General features: G+C 41.7%; 1 protein-coding gene across 3 annotated transcripts in view; it reads left to right on the top strand.

Moving 5' to 3' along the window:
* The window catches only part of si:dkeyp-14d3.1 (transmembrane protein 132C), a 148,348-nt gene that overhangs the window by 127,683 nt on the left and 756 nt on the right, over window positions 1-19,909 (top strand). For all 3 annotated transcript variants that reach the window (XM_051423359.1, XM_051423358.1, XM_051423360.1), the window contains 4 exons: window positions 5,068-5,276; window positions 12,372-12,645; window positions 15,358-15,549; window positions 18,810-19,909. The exon at window positions 18,810-19,909 is cut by the window's right edge and continues 756 nt beyond it. In XM_051423359.1, the coding sequence (XP_051279319.1) occupies window positions 5,068-5,276; window positions 12,372-12,645; window positions 15,358-15,549; window positions 18,810-19,909 (1,775 nt within the window). The remainder of the gene's footprint in view (window positions 1-5,067; window positions 5,277-12,371; window positions 12,646-15,357; window positions 15,550-18,809) is intronic.

The following is a 19,909-nucleotide window of genomic DNA, read 5'->3' as shown; positions in this document are numbered from 1 at the left end:
TTTGCATTGAAGTGAGTGCTGTAGTTTAGGCAAAGTAGTCTGAGCGGCTTAATTGCTTCTGTCAAGCCAAGTCTGTGTACAAGCCAGAGACAGGCTCACCCCACCTTCATGCTCCCTACTCCCATCGCTCATATCTGCCGTGGATTGTATCTGTCTGGTGAGTTGTTAATTTCCTGGGCTAGATCCAGAGACAGCCTTAATGTCCTCTGTAAGTATTCTCCCGTTAGCTGCCTAATGTGTCTGATTAATGTGGCAGTGGATCCTCCTGGACGTTTATGATACTTTGTGAATCAGAATGACGAAGAGTATGTAATTCACAGAGACAGTCCCACCCCCAGTCTGCCACAGTGCACATCCGCCTGGGAGGGGGTATGAGGGGTTAAAGGGACTGCTGATTAATTGAGGGTGTCTTTGTATGTTAAAATATTGATTTGGAGCTATGTCGGCCAATAATATAGCACAGCAGGAAGGTGTAAGCACGTCAGTGTAATGTGCTGGGATGGCTGAATGTCAGTTGTCATGTTTTCCATAATTGTTTCTGCTTAGATTGTTTGGGAATAGATCAAAGAATTGCCAGTCGGCAGTTAATCTCCCTGTCATGGGACATACTGTAGCAGAGCTGTATGTTCATAAAACCCACAATTATTTACACACGCTTCTCCTACAACAAATGAGGGAAATACAGCTTTTTGCTAACGTAGAAAGAGAAATAAGACTGACAGGATAAAGGATAGCAGAATACATTTTATCGATCACTCATACATACATGATGGCCCAGTCATGTGTTATCCAGCCTGCAACCTCATGATCGTGCGGACAGGTCTTAGAGACCCAACTTGTGAGAAAAGTCTGAGACACAGGGGCTGTCAAAGGCACTTCAATATCAGCAGGCTGAGTGCATTGAGAGAGAAAGAGCCGAACAATGAAAGCTGATAAGGAGCAGGGACTCCTCTGACATCTTTATCAGTTCAAACACACTCTCACACTGGGAGCTCTGACGGAGACCAATCTGTGCCATGACTGAGCCAGGGGAACAACACCGCCCTTGTAGAAAGGTTCAAAAGCTTCATTAAGCAACAATGCTGCGTTGCAGTGCTGTGCAGCATTGGTGCACAAACAAGGTGCTATTGGCTGAGAAAATATTGATGCATGCGTCGAATACAACAACCAGCAGGACATCAGTTGCCTGATGGTTGGCTGTAGCCTTGAAGGATGCCCTGCAGCAGCAGGCTTTATAACCTTTCCACAGGGGTTACCAGAGATTCTTAGCTGGTGCTCTGGCCAGTATGATAGATAGAGACTCCAGTTCTGAAAAGTGAAGCCAATGTGGAGGGGCCTTAAAACTGCATTCTAAATAATAGCCAGCAGGGGGCGACTCTACTGGCTCCAAAGGGAGTCTGAATCTATTCAACCTAATAGCAAAATGACTCTACTTTGCACTTGATTTATAAGCTCAGTAAACAGTTTCCTGATGAGTTTATGGTCTCAATCTCTAGTTCAGTCTCCTTCCATACAGCATGATGTTCATTTAGTAAATGATGATCCCATTTAGAGTAAAACTGACCATAAAGCAGGATATGCTTTAGGGCGTAGCTACCTTGTGATTGGCAAGTCATTCTCCATCAAGCACAACAAACAAAACTCGGATCAAACTTTCAACCTATAGGCAGTGCTGATCAAATATGAATCAAGATTATGTTACTGCATTGTCTATTTTCTGACACATATTTTATTGTGCTTTTAATCTGTAATATGAGAATGTTTGAGACCACACTGGCCGCCATTTTTTCCTACTTAAAAACAGAGCAAATACCAAGCACCGTCCAACTCACAGTACATCACCCACCACGCTCTCATCCAAATATAAATAAATAATAAATATCCAAAAAACCAAGATGACTACGGACATAACACCAAAGTTAAGGTTTCAAAACGGCCGTCCATGAGTCAGCTGCTTTTGTTAGCTTGCTGTTGTATTTTGCGTTGTAAGAAATCAGTATAAAGATCATTGGAGTTTGTTTTGGCATGTTTACTTCAGAACTGTAATTACCAATAAGAAGAAATGTAAGGTTTCTTTATTTTCCTTCTGTAATAATGCTCTCTGCATTTTGGTGGTTTGGCTCAGTGTCTGATCTTTGCAGGCAGTCACTAAAAATAGTTCATTATATTACTTCAGTTCCAACAGCCACACAGCCAGTTGTGTTCTAGTTATTATTAAGTCCCATCTTTGATTTGAGTACTCTCAACATTTATCTGTGACTCAGTGTGGTGATTACAATCAACATTATTCCTGGAGTTTTGACTGTCTGGTCATTGTCATTACCTCAACAGGACCCATGATATATATGATATGACAACAAACAGCTAAACCTCCTTTCTGTGACATACATAAAACTGAGTGAGCGGGAGCTGACGATGACTAAGCATGTGTGGAAATAACATGAACGGAAATAAAAGCCTCAGTTTTAACATTAGCTTCCTCTTTCCAATTGGAGTAATGAGCCTATTTTTCCAATTTCGAGTGGAATGCAAACCAAACAGAAAGATCCTCCCGAAAGCTGAAATGTATAAAGAGACAAATGTGTCATCACTATACAGTAACCATTACTGTGTTGGCTTGATGAAAAGGGGGAATAAAAAGTGATCTCAGAGAAATGGTAGTCCCTCAGATGTCAGCTGCTGGGAAAACAAAGGCAAAGAAGAACACCCACCAGAGATTTGAGTTGTAGATGCTCTTCAAATATGACCAAAAGATGTTTTTGTTCTCTTTTGCAAAATTGCAAAAGGTTCACAATAGTTGCAGTATTATCAGGATAGATTTCAAGATTTCAAACTTCAGTTACTTTAGAAAAAACTGTCCTTTTCAAAGGATGGAAGGTGTCTCTATTCGTTGCACAATTGCATCAAAATCCTTGATATTATGATTGAGCGAATCGGAATTAACTATTTTCATTCCTTCAGGGTAGCAAACTGTATACTTACATTATGTAGTAATGACACCAAAGGGGTGCACACATTGATCTGTATGAATGTAAAAAGGTACTTTTGGTGGGTACTTTGATTAAAGGTGATATATATGAAATTTACTTGCCACTAGATGTTGCACTAGAGCACCAGCATCTCAGACCAAAATAATGGACACTACAGCCAACCAGACTCCATTGAAAAAAACAGTAATTTTACCTAGCAGATAAAAGTAAAACACACTGGACTGAAACAAAAGAAAACTCAACAAAACCGTCTTCGTTAGTCTTTCCATAGTCGTCACTAACATTGATTTGGTTGATATAATTCCTTAATTCATTGAGTTTTAATGAGTAAATAGACAAAACAGGCTGCTATTGCTGCCATGTAATGTTACCTTATCCTTGGAGCCTGTCGGAGTACATCCACTAACAGTGCTTGTTTTTGCCACTGATCAGCTCAGATTGTTATTCTACGGTTCCCTACAGAAATAGACTTTTTTGTTTACCGGATATAGCTGTAATATCTCTATCACTCTCCACCAGACTCCGTAGACAAATGCTGTGATTTTACCTTGCATGTCATCATAACGTCGTAACTTCATTCAAAGCGGACATAAACAAAATAAAACTTTTTAGTCTTTCCACTGTTCCAACAATCACCAACTCTGGTTTGGTCAAAATAAATCATTAATTTACCGATGTAGATGAGAAAAACAGCAGTTTTAGTCGTTCTGCACATAGAGTACACCAGCTGTGTAAACAACCCACAGAGAGGGGCTGTGATACCAACACAGGCAGAGGGAGTCTGATGATATTCTCAGCTCTGGGCACCACTATATTTTACATTGCAAATAGTTGTTCCTGCTATAAATCGTATGACCTTTAAGCAAATACCATCATACTTGCGTCCAACCACACACATTTGCTACAAAGGCCACCAATTCTAATACAGGATCCACAGTGCAGAGTGTAAAATAAATGCAGCTGATCTGCAATATGCTTTTATTTAATTTACCTTATGTATACAAATCAGACAAAGTTAGTTTCCACAGAAAGTCTACTGCTGGCTTCGCTCTAGAGGTGATGTGAAGCAGAGGGAGCTCCCACAAAGCTATAGAATTTGTCACACACAAACTTTTCTGGTCACAGAGGATATCCTGCCGCGGCTTCATGATGAATGGCTGTTTATGGTTTTATCTTGCTGTGGAGAAATAACTTGGAGGTAGAAAAAAAAAGATATTTCCCCAGACCATCCAATTCCATCTGGTTCCAGCCATGGTAGTCTGCTCTATGATGGGATCAATAGGACTGACAAAGAGCCCCAAAACAGGGTATCTCTGTTTAAGACATATTGATTAATTACCTCTATGAGTGTGTGTGTGTGTGTGTGTGTGTGTGTGTGTGTGTGTGTGTGTGTGTGTGTGGGTGTGTGTGTGTCTGCTGGATATTCCTCTTGAGATCTTCTTTGGCTTTTTGTGTATTTGTGTGTGATGGGGGTTTGTAATACTTGCGCGGCCATATCATAAGGGTTTTAAAGAGACAGAGAGAGAGATAGAGAGAAGATTCTGGACATTAATCAAAAGCTGGTATGAGTAAAGAAACACAGGGGAAGCTTCAAAGACAGTAAGCAAGGAGTTGTGTCTTTCGATGGCACTAAATTGGCCCACTCATTCCATTTGTAAAGCAATTTATGAAACAGATGGCTTTGAATTTGGTCATTTTATCAAGAGACAACTGCTCTCCTCTTACTAGTTTCCATCTGTTGGTTCTTCTTTTAGCTGCAGGCAGAGCTATAATAGAGGAGCAGACCATGACCTGTTTTCCCTCAGGTTCAAAGATGTCCTTACTGCCCTCCTCCCTCTTTTCCTGAGTGTGGAGCACATAGAGGACCTTTCATCTTGTTCAAAGTAGTTACAGGAATACTGTATCAGTAGTGAGCTCAGGAGTGTAGCCTTATAATCAACTTGGAGGACCCGGCCTACAGTGTACGCTCTACACTATATTGCACTGTGTAATTCGCTGTGTAGTCATCTCGTGCAACCGTCAGAAGAGCTCAACTTAAATACTGTCTTTCTTATCCTTACCCTCTCCTCCCACGCAGGTGTCAGACAGGTGTGACTACGTTTTCGTGAATGGCAAGGAGATGAAGGGCAAGGTGAAGATGATGGTGAATTTCACCTACGGATACCTGAGCGCTCAGCTGGAGCTCAACGTATGGATCCCTCGCCTCCCCCTCCAGATTGAGGTGTCAGACACAGAGTTGAGCCAGATCAAAGGTTGGAGGGTACCCATCACCGCGACCAGTCAGAGGTACAGTACTGCATGCCTCTGTCAGGCACAGGGTATTGTATTGTAAGTTTTTCATCTATGAGACCACTAGGGCTGCCCCCAACTTAAGATGTTCCTAGTCATCTAGTAGTTGATGGTTCAAGCCATTAGTCGACTAGTTGTCAAACATTTATGATATTCATTTAATTTATTTTAATATAGAGATTTTAACAGCCACAATTTAAATTCAAATGTGTCGGAACAACACAGAGCCAGTGTTTGGTTTGTGAACTCTGTACTACTACTACTACTACTACTGTAGAAACATGGTGGACTCCATGGAAGGCGATATACAAACATACCTTTTAATATTATAATACATTTCTGTCGACAGATCCTCCTAAATGTTACACACTGGATCTTTACAAGACGAAGTGTTGTCCAGATGAAGTATCTTGTATTTTATTTGCTACAGTGACCAGAATATTAATTCTGTTGTCCAATCGTGTTTTTTCCAGCTAAGGAAATTTTAAAAAATCTGGTAATTTCTATTTCTATTGCTAGGTCACTCTTCTCTCGCCTCACACAACAAAACCTCAATAAACCTCAGATGATTCAAAATGCTTCCGGTCCAGGTCCAACCAGGTCCAACAGGAGAGAATACATCTCACCAGTTTCAAAATCACTTCATTTGGCTCCCAGCCTGTTTTAGAAGGGTTGACTCCAGAATACATCTGGAGACCTTGTACGAGCCGAAATGCAACCTGAGATCCTCTGATAGGTCCTTCTTGCCCATTCCTTGGTCAAACCTTAAAACAAAAGGTGGCCGGGCCTTTTCTGTTCAGGCCCCTCAGTTGTTGAAATGACCTGCTTGAGGAAGGTCAGGAAAGCTAACACATTGTCACATTTTAGACTCACTTTTAATTGATGTATTATCTTTCATCTCATTTTATTACAATATCTTATTAATATCTGTTGCTTTTTTTTAATTGTATAAAAAGTGCTTTATAAGTTGTTATGTAAAGCGTTATATAAATAAAGCTCTTATTATCTCTGGATATGTCAGGTGGGAGACATAGAAATAAAGAAAAACAGATGATTTCCTATGTTAATTTACAGTAAAGAAGTAAATTGGAAAGCAATTGTCTGGCTAATTGGATGGAATTTGAGTTGGCTCAGTCTACTAGTTACTCTCAGTTACCTGCGGAGGGCTCATTTTCACACCTATCCAATGTAACAGCATCAGGGTCAATGCAAGTTTTATTTATGAATGCACTTCTCTAGCAATAGTGTTGTTCTTTAGATTGTCTTGTTGGCATCACATAAATACTCATAATCAGAGTCTTTTTGTCCACTTTTGCAGCAGCCCTAGCTTGGTTTAACGAATACCCTTTATTCCAGTTGATGTATTCGATTTCAATCACGGCAGCCTTAGATGAGATAATGATGAGATGTGTGATTGAACACCCCTCCACCTGTCTCTTCCTGACTTCAGTCCCACTGACAGTTCTTGGCTGATAACAAAATGGCTGACCTGTGCAATACAGCTTGTCATTAAAGTGGCCTGCCATCTATTGCACCTCTTAGTCGTCAGTAGGACAGAACATTATTAGAGCTGTCTGGAGGTCAGACCTCTCCTCTGGGGCCTCATCACTAGCAGCACCTCTGCCAGTGTCGCTGTGTAGTGCTATTCTGCAACTGTTGAAATCCATCAATTGACGGAGCAGCTATCAGCCTACCTGCAGTAATTACTTCTGGGACAGCGTTGAGCTTGGACTTGGACTTGGAGTCGTCCCACGCACCAGTGTGGCTACTCTAATTATCCCTGCTCCCCTCTTATTTTGAGTGACAGAGGTACAGCGTTCGACTAATGCCATGGCGTGTCGAGGATGTTGCTTTCCCAGCTGCTGGTATGCCTTTATCAGCGGGGACAGCCGAGTTGTGTTGTCATTGTTGACGCCAGCGCCACCGCTGATGGGCTGCACAGAGCTTTGTTTCTCCCCGTCTTCCACCCGTCTTTGTTTATCAGGGGATAACAGGCATGACCTTGCAAAGTAGCACGACGCCTGTTGGTGAGAATGGGCATCGGTCCACTGTCCATAAGCCCACAAGGAACAAGTGGCAGGACCTTCCTCTGTCAGCCAGGCTGGCAAGTCGTGGCATTTGGGGGGAGGGAGAGAAATGAGAAATAAAGAGACAGCAGGCCTGTAAGTGGAATAGTTGCAAAAGAACTCCTCACATAGTTTTTGACTGACACTGCCTGTATGGCTCACCTCTTCCCTCCCTAAGCCCTGTCAAAACAGGGACAAGATAAGCCTTAGCAGACAGCAAACCTAAGTGTAGGCGTAGCACTCAGGCATGCACCACTCCTTTAACACGTCTTTCAAGATATATATATTGAGATTCCTATTTCCCTCCTTGTTTTATTGTGTTTTCTCTCACAGTTACCTTTTATTACTCAATTTTTAATGTTGTTTTTATGCTCAGCCTTCTTAAACTGTGTGTACGGAGTGTTCTCTTTCTACTGTAAAACAAGCATCTGTACTTGAATTCCCTCCAAGATTCAAACAATAAAAAACAATCAAGCATTGTCAGATAGAGCTGCTTCTGTATATATAGAAGCGGCGCTGCCTATTTCTGTCCAAATGACCTTCGTCATGTTGTTGTAGCAGAAAATGAAATGCAGCAAAATGCCAAAACAAATACAGCACACGATCCACGGGGCACAACAAAAATAAGCATGACACACGCATTAATATGCAGCATCTCCTCTGAAGTCAGAACTGGGCTTGAAAGTGAATGAAGCGGAAAGAAGAATTGCTTTGTGAAGCAGGTTGTTCTCGGCGCTCGGTGTGATTTGTTTATTAGATTAACCTTAGATTAGATTTTGAGATGGCTGCATAAGCACTGGCATATCAGATTTATACCAGAGCAAAAAAGGTTGGACTTCACTATCAGCTTGTTTACTCCGGAATCCATTACACCTGACTAATACCTGCATGTATAAATGTCTTTATAAATATACTGTTTAAATGCTGATTCAGTCGATATGTCAGTGCCTACTGCTCTAGCCGTGAATGTCAAACAACAAACTCTGTTTACTCTCAAAACACAATATGATTCAAAAGGATTTAACCAAAGCAATCAGCGGTGAGCAACTTTCAATTACTGCCATTTGAACGAATTGGAAGATGGTGAGTGAAATCATTGGCAGGTGGTTTTCTCATCTGCATGTAACATGTAAATGAGTGGAGAGAGAGTGTCGACACAACAGAAAAATTAATGTTTGATCACAAATTCATGAAATCACAAACCTTGTTAGTCCGTTGGAAGAGCTACATATTATGCAGCCGGTAGTTCCTTTGTTTATATGTGAATTCGAAGGTTGGCCTTTAATTAACCATGGTGGACTAAGCTAACCCAAGGAGGGAGCTCCATGCTTTTAATAAAACTAAAAACATTATTGACCAGAGGAACTCAAATACCTGAGTTCTTGCCAGGGAATTTGGTGCAGTGTTCCACATCTGTGTGGAAAATTACATGTTAGCATTCATGAATATGCATTAAATGTGTCATATAGGGCCTGTGCCACAAGTGAATCTCATTTTAATCTTGTGTTACAAGCGTTAGAATAATGTTATAAATGAAACTTTTAAAGTACAATTCAGAGATGTGTTAGCACTGTTATACAAAGGACAAACAGCAGATCTACAAACCATCCTGGTCTGGTATTGCGATAAGAGTGATATCCATACATTTCCCCTTCCTGTAGTCTGCTCCCAAAACGATAATGGATTTGACCATGTCCTTTTTCATAAAGTTGAATTTCTTTCTTTAGTTAGAAAAAGGTGATGTCAACCAGACGAATGTGCCGAGCTTATGATATTTCATTTGCTCTAGCAGATACATCCTTCCATTCAAACTCAATTCCACAAGCCTCAGATCCAGTCGGGCCAGTCACAACTGTTTACTTCCCTGAAAAGTCATGTCACACATTTTCCTGCTCTGATTGATCGTAGGTCCGTCCCATTGCATCCCGTCTGCAGGTCCGTCCAGGCTCATGAAACTCAAGTCAAACTAGGCAGCATATGTATGGATCAAGATTGTGTCACTGCATTGGCTATTCCTCATCTCAGATGTTTTCAGAAACGTTTTAGTTTACTGTTTAGCTGTCATTTGAGAAGGTTTGTGACCAGCCCGCCATTTTCTTCCTATTTGAAGACTGACGAAGCACCACAAACTGAGTTGTGGAACATGAGGATTTGAACCCAAATGCAGACTAGCAGAGCAGTAGTTCAAATGATTTATTGCAAAGATGGTGGTGAAACATGAGTTTACATAATGCCATAGTCCAAAACAGTCAAATAAATAAAAACTGAGGAAGCAGTCTGCTACGTCACAGTTCCGTTGCTCTGATTGGCTGTAGGTCGTTGCTTCCAGAGGCAGTTTGGTCTGCTCCCTTTGATAACGCCTTTGCAAATCCAAAATGAACTGAGAGGTTCCAGACTAATTTGTATTTGCGAATGAGTCTGGCGATGCCAGGCTGGGGTTCTTTGGTCGCTGCCAATCAAATCACACCATGTCCTGAGGAAGCTGATTATCTGTGTTTTTGTGGGTTCCACTCTATTTTAACTTCTGTTGCTTATTCAGTCATGATCATTTAATTTATGACAAACGATTTGAGGGGCTTTAGAGACGGCAGTAGAGAGAAAGTAAAATAGTTTATTAGTTCTGTATCTGTATTTGCTGACCACGGTTTAGACAAAAGGGGGGTTTGAATTTAGGATGTTGTCATTTTGCTGTATCACTTTTTGCTTTTGAACCTTGAATCTGGAATCCAAAGATTTTCTTTCAGTGATGCGACAACAACCACAGTAGAAAAACTTCTCCTGTGAATGTCTGTGATTCAGTTGCATGTGAAATCGCTCCTGCCAGCGAAGGTTTTAAGCCCTTAACTCCAAATCTCACTGTACTCTCGGCTTTTCTCTGGAGCGTGCAGCTAACATCTTTATTCCCACGGCTTCGCATGCAGTCAGATTTCTCAGGGGATTCAGGCAGAAAGAGACAAGCGGAGCGGATAATCACAAGAAAAACAGTTTAAGAGATTAATTTATTTACTTCTCCCATCTATCATGTCGGCAACCTTTGCTAGTGCGTGAATGTGTGTGAGAGAGACAGAGGAACAAATGTCGATGATTAGACGGAAAGGCGGGTGTAAGTCTACAGTTCAGTATATGATTAGTAGTTTTGTTGACGAAGCACTTTCCTGTTTGCAAGTGTCCCAACTGTGCCCCAGTGTAAGACTGAAGAGCTGTAACAGCATTTATTCTCCCAGATCAACCATCCAAACATTGCTTTCTCAACATCTCAGGGTGCTTTATCTGTTGTTTTTGTAAACTTGTTTGTTGAAGCAGAATGAAAAAAAACAGTTATGGGCAAAATCTAATGATATTGCAGCTGTATTGTAACCATTTAAACCTACTTTGTCATACTCAAAGCAATTTTCCTGCTGAGAAAGAGCTGAGCCTCTGTTGGCTGATTTGTTGCCTAAAGTAATAAAATTAGATTTGCTAGCAACAGAGCAATCAGGGAGGCTATTAAGTAAAGCAGTAAGGAGGTGTGTGCACATTCACAATCCAAAATGGTGAAGGAGAGTCACTGAGAAAGAAAAATGATAGCTATACGCTGGATTGATCCTCTCTTAGTGGTCGAATCAACAACACTGCATCATTGCTTGAGCTTTGTTGGGTAAACACTCCTCTGTTACTGTGTGTGTGTGTGTGTGTGTGTGTGTGTGTGTGTGTGTGTGTGTGTGTGTGTGTGTGTGTGTGTGTGTGGACGTTTGACAGAGATCAGTTTAATTACAACGATGCTGAAAATACCACAAACCACACATCAATGCAACGTCCAGAGCGGATGTTTTCTCATCTATAAAGAATATATTTAGCAAACACACTTAGGTTCTGTTTTTTCAGACTATAATATAAAAATAACAACTAAGTTATTTAAGATAATTTAGCTTTGACATATGTAAATGGTAAATGGACTTATATATTTATACAGCGCTTTTCTGGCCTACCTACCGCTCAAAGCGTTTTATAACACATTATATTTATGTCACACTCACCCATTCACACACACACATTCATACACTTATGGCAGAGGGTGCCATTCAGGGTGCCAACCTGCTCATCAGGAGTGATACAGCGCTTCCTATCCAAAGTGCTCATGATGATACTAAGCTCATCCATACACCAATACCCGGACTTCACCACTCTTGCAGACTCAAGGATTTTGTGTAAGCGTTCCCGGGAAGACTGCGAGTGCCGAGGGCTGTCAGAACCACAATTCAGCCAGTGCACAAGGGGAATCAAGAGGACTTTTTGCTTAGTGGGTAAACTTCACCAGACATCACTGATTTGACACAAATCGTTAGATCAGTTAGACTCTCCACAATTCAATCGTTTGGTTCATTTTATGGAAACCATGAACACCAAAGAATCAAATGATGAAATTAATGATTCGTAATTAGTATATTATTTGATAGAAGTAATACTCATACTGTGTTTAAATAAACAATTTGATATTATTCCCAGTAAAAGGAATTTAGAGGCCTGTCCCATATAGAGGCCTGTTCCAAATATAGGCAGGTTTGGCAGGTTTTATGGTACCCACGATTCATTGCAATACGGATGTGACATTGTAGTTTTTCCAGTTCCACAAAAAAACAAAAATAACTTATTATGAAACAAAAAATAAATAAAACAATTATTTTATTAAATTAACATTACTTGAATCATGTAGGCCAGAAATAATATTCAACCACATCATGATGCAGAAATATGACTCGCAGACTTCATGTTCAAGTTGTCAAGACATTTCACTCAAAATCATGCGCTAAAAGATCACCAAAAGTGAATAGGGTTCTTCCTCCGATGACCATGAATGCTTGTACCAAATTTCATGGCAATCCATCCAATCATTACTGTGTAGTTAGTTGAAACATTTCAGTTTGGACCAAAGCCGTGGATCCACTAACATTTCCATCCCCAGATCCAAGCTGCAAGCATGGCTAAAAAAAGATTCAAGTTGCTGCCAGTTTGCACATCAAGGTTTTGTGTTTTTTTGCTTTCCCAGGTCCGCACGAGACAGCGAGGACGAGGACGATGAAGACAGACGAGGACGAAGCTGCACTCTGCAGTACCAGCATGCCATGGTCAGAGTCCTGACCCATTTTGTAGCTGAGTCGGCTGATCCTCGAGGTCAGACCAGCTTCATGCTGGGCACTGATTGGCAGGTGGACATCACAGAGCTGGTGTGGGACTTCCTGAAGGTAGAGGACCCCCAGATTGCACAGCTGCTGGACAGGAGGATACTAGTGGGACTTGACATGGGGATGACAACTATCCAGGTAGGTCATGTGTTAGCTTGAGAGGGGCACTGCATAAAGGATTTCATGTGTAGCATTTACAATTATCACAGAAGTGTGATAGACTGATTCCTAGTGCTACGATCTTATTATGGTAGTTTTGGCCATCGTTTCTATTAGTTATTGATGTTGCTGTGTTTTGGTACTGCATGCCTACATGGACACAATTACCAGAGTAACAAGAGTAGCAAACTAACATTAGATTCGCTCAGCTTAATACACATGTCCCTTATTATATATAATCACTTATATCAGGCACCTGGGAGGAGGCAAAACAAAGTGATTAACTCCTGGACAATGTCATTTCTCATTAGGTATGATCAGGGGAGTCTGGAACATCTAGGTCTGCATCTAATCTTAACCTCCGGACACCCAAAGCGTCCTATCATAAAGTATGCCAAGTGTGAAGGACTCCGAAGAGGCCTTTCAGGTTAACTACCATGTCAATGCATAAATTAAAAATCCCTTTATGTCCAATAAATTTCTACTACAGTTATAATAAAACTTTATTCACTCAAGTCAAGTGCTGAATGAAGTTGGCGCAACGCGAAATACAGCAGTCAGTCAATCGTAAACATACCCTCAGGTTGGCCAAGATTATTTGGAGGAGAAATCCAAGACTAAATGTACCTAAACCGTCCATGCAAACATCTATTACAGTTTACAGTCCTGGGTCAACTTGCTCTTACATTCAAACACTCCAAACACACTGGTTCAAAGAATCCGGCTGTTTACAACCTGTCTGATAAAAATCTTTCACAGCAGCTATTTTGACATGAAATAGTAGGGTAAACACGAATTAAGGCTCTGCTCCATTTAGTGTTCCAGTTAGCCAACATGTACAATATCAGCACCTGGACTCAGTTTGACCTGAATGGCTCAAAACCTCAATTAGTATCGTTGGTAACACTTGTGTTTACCCTATTATTCGGCAAAATGGCTGCTATGAATGTCTATTGTCTCTTGTTTCTAGCCCCATTGTTTCCAGTGAGTGAAATGTTATCACAATTGATAGAAAAGATGGCTAAAACTAAATATATTAGACAAAACATTTTTAAAATTGTGATAAACTTGAACTATCCTTGAACCCAGCAGTGGTTCCTAAATAGGCAGGCCTAAACGACCACAGTTGGTAACCTTTGTTAGGGCTAGTAATTTCCCAAATGAAGACCATATTTTCCATGAACCCTGATGCTTCCTGTCTCAAAGAGGGTCTAGCTACTTGTCCTCCTCCTTCTCCCCATCAGTGAATAAGCATTCAGTCATTCTGCCATTGTGAGAATAAGAATTGTTAGAAGACACGTTTCCTATCTTTTGATAAAAAGTTATTGTGCATATTTTTCCCAAAATCTGATGACAAAGTAAAAATGATCAAGTAAAATGCCATTCAGAGGGCACTAGAGGCTGCCAAAGGTCTGTTAGATCTTTTATCTTTTCTTTAATTTTCTTTCATCTTTTTTTTATGTATGGGAGCACCTGCTCCGAGGCTACACTTTACTGTACTTTACTATTGTACATTATTCTGTCAACGGAAATACATGTTAGAATGATATACTGCAGGGACAATGACAGATGCCACTGTCGCTGCTATGGTTTGACTAGTACCTCCTTTTGTCTAGTGCAGACAGGTGCTTTCTGGTGTGTCACAGTCTGCATTGCAGCCTCTCAGCAGTGAGTGCGTCCTCCCCCTCGGCCCTTTGGTTTGTCAGGCTCTTCAGGCTAACTGGATGAATATCAGCCTCCTAATGACATCTGTGTGAGTGGGATCCGTTCCCTGGCGTCGAGGTCTCATCTGTCTGTCTGCGTGCTTCGCAAAAAACATCACTGCTCTCACAAAACAAGCACAAAGTGGAAGACATGACGAGTGCGAAGGTCTGACAGCGGTGACTACTTGTGCCGTGCAGGCTGATGCATGAGGTTTTCTAAAGATATGCATGCAGAGAAAGTCACACGGCATTCATCATAAATATTGTTAGACTTCCTGCTTCTGTTATGGGGTTAAAGTGTGCCTTTCCTCTGGATTACCAGCATTAATCAAAGGGAATAGATTCTTCTTACCTACAGGAGGTATCGGTTGGATGGCAGCCAAGTTGAGTTGTTGTTTGATCTACACAGCCTGAGTAAAGAGATAAAATAAAAAGTAGGTTCTGTGTATCGTTTTGCATATTGTGTAGGGGCTTGTGAGCATTTTATGCTGGATGAAACATTTGGAAAGACGTTTTCTTAAATCACCTATAACTCGTGGTAATCCGCTTTTTTTCTCGTCGTTGACATCTTCACTGCTAAGTGCTTATTGATGAGATGCTTTTGCATTCCACTTGCCGGGAATCACTTGTCAATCAATCACCAGTGGGGACTTATTTCTTTGTGGATTTTCTGTTGATGAAGTTATAGAATAGGTAGTGCTCTTTGTCTCTGTTCAGCAGGGGTTGCTGTCGCTGCTGATTTCTCCTGGGAAACACCTCCACAACCCTCTGTGTTTAGAGCAGGAAATGAAAAAGCTTACATGAACATGCTATACAATAGGTTGAGTAACTAGCACAGCTGTAATTGATCATACCAGAATGTCAAAGGTTATATTGTGGAAGAAAATCCAATTCTTCATCTTTTCCTGTTAAAATTCCTTTAATGTTGCAGTTGTAGTGTGTAATCTCTTCCTTTTTGTCTTTTCCTTCACTGTCTCTCACCTCCTAGGTGTTGTCTCCTTTGTCAGACTCAATCCTGGCAGAGAAGACTGTCACAGTGGTGGATGACAAGGTGACCATCACAGAGCTGGGGGTCCAGCTGGTGACCGGCCTCGCTATGAGCCTGCAGCTCAGTCCAGGAAGCAACAGAGCCATCCTGGCTACCACGACCACACAGGAGGTTCTGCAGAGCCCCAAACAGGTTAGGATACTGTAATACAAGGGTTTTTAAAGTCTGAGACTGTAAGCTTCCCCTCAGGCAAAGCTTGGGAACAGGCACCGACTTACCTTCTTTAGTTTACTTGCTTAGTTTTGCTCAGTGCCTGGGATGCTTAAGGGATCATGGTTATGTTATTTGACCCCATAGACACTCAACAATTGAGCTCAGATCCTAATATTGCTGTTTTAAACAACTCCGGACAACGCCAAGTACATTAAAAAGGTCTCTCCTAAGGCATTTATTAGTTTCGGACTCTGTGAAAATTCCCCCAAACTACTGTATCTCTGAACTCTCTTTAACACATATGGGCTATTCTGTGTGATCTCCTTTTGATAGCTAATGTAATATTTTTTCACTTCTTTTCACTGAGCCTCCCCTGAAACAGTTTGGAGCCCCCCTGGAGAGGCCGGACTCCCACTTGGAAATCCTCCACTGTAGTATATATAAGTAGAGCTGCAATGATTAGTTGATTTATTGTTTAAAGCTGCAGTAGGCAATTTTTATAAAAACAACACATTGTCATATTTGCTGAAACCTTCACTATATCCTGACAGAAGTGCATGAGGCAGGTAATCTGTGAAAAAAATCAGGTCCGCTGGGCCTGAACAAAAGCAACCAATCAGAGCCAAGAAAGATAGTCGATTGTTGAGTCTCATTCCCAGGACATCAAACACAGATGCTTTGGGAATGAGACTCAACAATCAACCATCTTCAAGCCTCCAACCCAAACTGTCTTTATATGTTTGTCGGCTCTGATTGGTTGTTTTCGTCCAGGCACGGTGGATTCTTGCAAATGCCATTAGGAGCACTAGAGGAACCTGATGTTTTCACAGAACAGGACACAGTGAAGATTTCAGCAAATATGACAATTTTATTAAAAAAAAAAACTACTGCAGCTTTAATTGATTAAAAGAAAAGTACTGATAATTGATTTAATAATTTTTAAAGCAGAATTTTTAAAATTTGCTGGTTCCATCTTCTCAAATGTGATGATTTGCTGCATATCAGATATTAAACTGAATACTCTATGTTTTTTGCAATTTTGGTCAAATAAAACAAGCATTTAGATCATGTTCTCCTCATGTTGGGCTGCAGGAAATTAAGAAAACAATGAATCCATTCATTAAGAAGATAATCAGCAAGTTAATTAGGTTAATTGTTAATTGTAGCCCTATATAGAAGAGAAATACAATTTGACATAAACATTAAGCGAGAATTGAGCTTTGCTTTATAGCACACGTCTCTCTTAGCCACCACTTACAAAGCCTCCCTTACAAAAATGATGGTAATTATGATCAAATAGATTAAAAACAAAGACCAGTAATTATTTGCGAATGCTATTTAGCCAGGTCTAATTAAGGCAGAGAATGTTGTTAATTCGTTTTACAACAGTAATTATTACTTCCTACCATATTAAATTATTCTTCAGTGGTTTGATAGCCATTTGATGGAAGACAAAATGTTATATACCTACTGAAGCCAAAAATGTGCATTCTGCTGCCTCTTTACTGATTACTGTGCTTTCCAAAACAAAAGACTTGCTTCCAGATTCCATTTCACACTATCAGGGTCCTTGAATGAGCAATTTTACAATCAAAGAAAGCCGTGAGCGTGCATGCGCTCGTGTACACGTGTCTATTTGTTTGTTCCACACCATCCCTAACCCTCTTAACTCCAAGGCTTGAAAGCCAGAGTGTGACAGAATGTGTTTCCTTGGGCAGTTAATAGAAACGGGAGCTTAAACTCAGAACATGCAAAAGCAACACTACGGCTTCTGTACCAAAATGTGACTTACAGGCCAACCAGTATTTCGCTTCCCTTTCTCATTTGCCGTGGCTACTCTCATTGTGGCCTCTTTGATCTGCCCATCACGCCCTCTCACACATTCTCTGCGCTGTTCCTTTACATTCCTCTTCCTCCCAATGAGGAAGGATGGGAAGGCCATTTATCTGCTCTATCTCCACATGCAAAGTGTGAAGATAAGCAGGCAGCACTGCACTGTAAGTCCTATGGTGCCAGTAATTAGGGAGCATTGACAGACCACTGTGGGGAAACTACTGGTGCGCCTTTGGGGATTTGTCCTTCCACAACATTAAAAGGGAAAATTGTGAAATTGCAGTAAGAGAAGGCCTCAAGATGCCTATGTATGGCAAATCCCCATTCGCATGGACAATGTTTAATGTTACTGTTTGATCTTCTCCGCCTATCTTTTAATCTGTATCCCCCTTAGCTTAGGGAGAGTAGCCGCTGAGTAAGCAGAACTGCACGACATAGTGAGCTTGTGTTAGACTAACTTAGAAGCTATATAGGCTACTGTATGTAGGTGCACTGACAAAAGGAATTTCAAAGGTCCAATAATATTCGTAGATATGTTTTCATTAGTGTTTAATTACCTAATAATAAGAATTGTTGCAAAGAACTGGGTATAATGGCTTGGATTGTCATGAATCTAAACTTGGTAAAGATATTCCTGGTCCACAGAGGATCAAACCTGCTGAAAGTGGTGATCTTGACTTATCCAATAAAATAATATCTCAACACCTACTGGACGGATTGGCATGAAATTTGGTACAGACATTCATGGTTCCCAGAGGATGAATCCTAATGAGTTTGATGATGCCTTAAAGGTCCAGTGTGTAATATTTTGGGCGATCTATCAGCAGAAATGGAATATAATGTTCATAGATATTTTTTCATTAGTGTGTAATCACCTGAAAATGAGAATCATCGCGTTTTTGTTACCTTACAGTGAGCTCTTTTTATCTACAGAGTTAGCGGGTCCACTTCTATGGATGTTGAACTGCCATGTTCCTACCGTAGCCCAGAAAGGACAAACCAAACATTGATTCTAGATAGGGATGTTTGCATTTCTTTCTCTCACTCGTAATCTGCAACTACACTGCTAGATGCCATTAAATCACTGCTCCTTTAAATGTAAATAATCACTGGATGTCTAATTTTCACCAATTTCCTACACTCCAGTGGCAACAACTGATGCGATATTACAGAGTACCTAAATGACATCTGATGCATGCAACTACCAAGCAACCAGAAACTACCCTTATAATTTAAGAGCTATTTTTTCTGTTCCAGTCTGTTTCTACGAAATGAGGCTGGATTCTGTATTTTTACACTTTAAGTGGAAAGACTGAGGATTTTTTTTCTCTCTTTCTCTTTGTATATTGTGTGTGTGTGTGTGTGTGTGTGTGTGTGTGTGTGTGTGTGTGTGTGTGTTTCCACAGGAGGCCTTGATCAGCGCCTGGCTACAGTTCAGCGACGGCTCTGTGGCTCCTCTAGACCTGTACAATCCTGACTTTTTCATCCTGACAGCCACCTCCCTTGATGAGGAAGTAGTGACAGTGCAGCAGAAACCCTCTTGGAAATGGCCTGTCATTGTGACGGAGGCAGAGGGCCAAGGCCTACTGGTCAGAGTGGAAATGACTGTTTGCGAGGTCTGCCAGAAGTTCAAGCGCCGCAGCATCCTGGCAGCGGGGAACTGCAACGTCAGGGTGAAGTTTGGTCATAGTGACAGTTCAAGGGGAGGGAGCAGCGACTATGGCCCCGATGGAGACGATATGGAGAACAGAGGCAGGCTCTCCCCCTCCCAGGACAGAACCGGCCTTGACACCCACTACTATGGCAGCTCCATCTCTGACATGGAGGACGGGGTGTTGAGGAGAGCCACCACCACTAGAAGCGCCATAATGCGCAGACCCAATGGGGATAAACTTTCAGATGATAGTAGCCAGAACATGCCGATTGACTTTGCTGACTTCCCTGCACAAGTGGACCTGCCCCGTGGCCGCAATATGGAAGACGACCTCATTCAGACTGCCCGTGGGCTCACAGACCTGGAGATCGGCATGTACGCCCTGCTGGGGGTCTTCTGCCTCGCCATCCTGGTCTTTCTCATCAACTGCATCTCCTATACCCTGAAATACCGCCACAAGGAGCTCTCCATTGAGGGCCAGGAGAACATGAACCATGCCCACGATTGGGTGTGGCTGGGGAACGAGGCAGAGCTGCTGGAGAGCCAAATCAGCCTGTCACCTCAGCAAGAGGAGCAGACCTCCATGATGGACTCAAGCAGCGGGCTCGAGGAAGGCAGCCACCTGCTGAACGGAGGCTCAACCCAGAAGAACGTGCAGGGTCAAGTGCACCGGGCGGCAGACACAGGTTGCATAGCCAAGGACAGCAAAGGAGACTCACCCACCACCAAGAGGAAGCGGGTCAAGTTCACCACGTTCACCACCATCCCCTTGGACAGTAGCTACCCCACTGTTAACACACTGACCGGCAGCCACAGCCAGGACATTAAGTGGGTGTGTCAAGACGTGGAGCT

The sequence above is a fragment of the Dicentrarchus labrax genome, unplaced genomic scaffold (genome assembly GCF_905237075.1).
Source record: "Dicentrarchus labrax unplaced genomic scaffold, dlabrax2021, whole genome shotgun sequence".
NCBI classification, from domain to species: domain Eukaryota; kingdom Metazoa; phylum Chordata; class Actinopteri; family Moronidae; genus Dicentrarchus; species Dicentrarchus labrax.
The sequence above is the reverse complement of the archived record's forward strand: the minus strand, read 5'-3'. Positions and strand labels throughout refer to the sequence as shown.